Source organism: Mandrillus leucophaeus, unplaced genomic scaffold (assembly GCF_000951045.1).
Source record: "Mandrillus leucophaeus isolate KB7577 unplaced genomic scaffold, Mleu.le_1.0 Scaffold109, whole genome shotgun sequence".
NCBI lineage: Eukaryota > Metazoa > Chordata > Mammalia > Primates > Cercopithecidae > Mandrillus > Mandrillus leucophaeus.
Window position 1 is genome coordinate 526,211 of NW_012099098.1, and position 1,944 is coordinate 528,154.

The 1,944-nt window shown below is 43.4% G+C and overlaps 1 protein-coding gene across 1 annotated transcript in view; it reads right to left on the reverse strand.

Annotated features, from left to right (window-relative positions):
* The window catches only part of GLE1 (GLE1 RNA export mediator), a 70,989-nt gene that overhangs the window by 24,009 nt on the left and 45,036 nt on the right, over positions 1-1,944 (reverse strand). The window contains exons 10-11 of the mRNA XM_011988647.1: positions 1,140-1,282; positions 849-1,039 (exon numbers count right to left, since the gene is read on the reverse strand). Of these exons, the coding sequence (XP_011844037.1) occupies positions 849-1,039; positions 1,140-1,282 (334 nt within the window). The remainder of the gene's footprint in view (positions 1-848; positions 1,040-1,139; positions 1,283-1,944) is intronic.

Below are 1,944 nucleotides of genomic sequence, written 5' to 3' on the forward strand. Positions count from 1 at the left end.
AGAGGAGATGAGAGATGAAAAAATAACTACAGTTAGATTACTTTTTATGGCTAAAAAGTAACAACATATTATTACACTCAGCATTACTATTAATATATTATTACATATTATTACATCTGTAGAATACTCTGTTTACCAAGCACTCACATCCATCATCAAATCTGGGCTTCATATAAGCCATGAGGTAAATTCACAGGAGGTAACAGATGTCATTACACTCATTTAAAAATCAGGAACAGATGCTCAAAAAGACTAAATGATTTGTCTACTTTTGCAAAGCTATTAAATGACAAAGCAGGGATAAAATTCCAAGACCCCAGTATCCTTTCCACTAAACTACATTGATTATTGGCACCTAAGTTCACAAATGCCAAAGGCTTTCCAGTTTACATAAAAGACTATGTATACATATTTTTTCTTCCTTTTTAAGACACAGTCTTGCTGTGTCACCTAGGCTGCAGTGTACTGGTGCAATCTGGGCTCATTGCAACCTCCGCCTCCTGGGTTCAAGCAATTCTCATGCCTTAGCCTCCTGAGTAGCTGGGACTACAGGCGTACACCACCACACCTGGCTAATTTTTTTGTATTTTTAGTAGAGATGGCGTTTCTTCATGTTGCCCAGGCTGGTCTCAAACTCCTGAGCTCAGGCAATCCGCCCACCTTGGCCTCCCAAAGTGTTGGGATTACAGGCGTGAGCCACCGCATCTGGCCGAAAGACATTTTATTTCTGATAGAACATTCAAGGTACGTAATAGGAGCTGTAAGAAGGAGGGAAAAACAAATTCCAATTCTATTTATATTTCATTGATCACTCTAGGGATAGTGAGTAGGGAGAAAAACAACTTTACCTCTGATAGTCTTCCAGAGCCATTCCCTCCTTGAAAGTGGGATAGAAAGGAACAGAGTAAGGACACTTCTTATGTAGATGAGCAAGAATGAGGTCCCCCACTCTGGGGTGGAGCTCCCAGATCCCAGATGCCACAACTGCGATGGGGAATGCTGCTTCATGGTGAGAGGCCACTTCCTCCTCGCCTTGTTTCTGAGAACATAGAGGTGGGTACAATTTTAATACCAGAGAAAGGCTGAAATCTTGTATACCAGCCTCTTCTTCCCATACCTCTAGCAACAAGGTTTCTCACCACAAATTTCTCTGCCAGTTTGTATTGAACAAAGTCCAGCCCCTGTGGGTTAAGTGTGACAGACACAGAGCGCCCACCAGATTGAACAGGTTTTCCAGAGAGCAGGCTGTGGATCTTGTCAAAGATCTCCTTCAGTTTTGAGCCTGAGCATGATAGAGAGAAATTAAAAGATACAACCACAGATCAATCTCTTTTTCTTTTTTTTTTTTTTGAGACAGTCTCGCTCTATCACCCAGGTTGGAGTGCAGTGGCACAATCTTGGCTCATTGCAAACTCCACCTCCCAAGTTCAAGCAACTCTCATGCCTCAGTCTCCCAAGTAGCTGGAATTACAGGCACCCACCACCATGCCCAGCTAATTTTTGTATTTTTAGTAGAGATGGGGTTTCACCATGTTGGCCAGGCTGGTTTTGAACTCCTGACTTTAGGTGATCCACCCACCTCAGCCTCCCAAAGTGCTGGGATATCAGGCATGAAGCCACCTCGCCTTCTGTTTTTTAATGTTTCAATACATTGGTTCCCACACATTCTTTATAGGCTCCCTTCAATATGCATGCATCAGCTTCAGTTTCAGGCATTCCATAGGCCAACAATTAGCCTTGTTGACATTTTATTTACTATTCTTGGTACCTTTAGCACAGAACCTGGGACCCAGCAGGCATACAATAAAAACTTGGATTTAGCCGGGCGCGGTGGCTCAAGCCTGTAATCCCAGCACTTTGGGAGGCCGAGGCAGGCAGATCACTTGTGGTCAGGAGTTCAAGACCAGCCTGACCAACATGGTGATACCTCGTCTCTACTAAAAA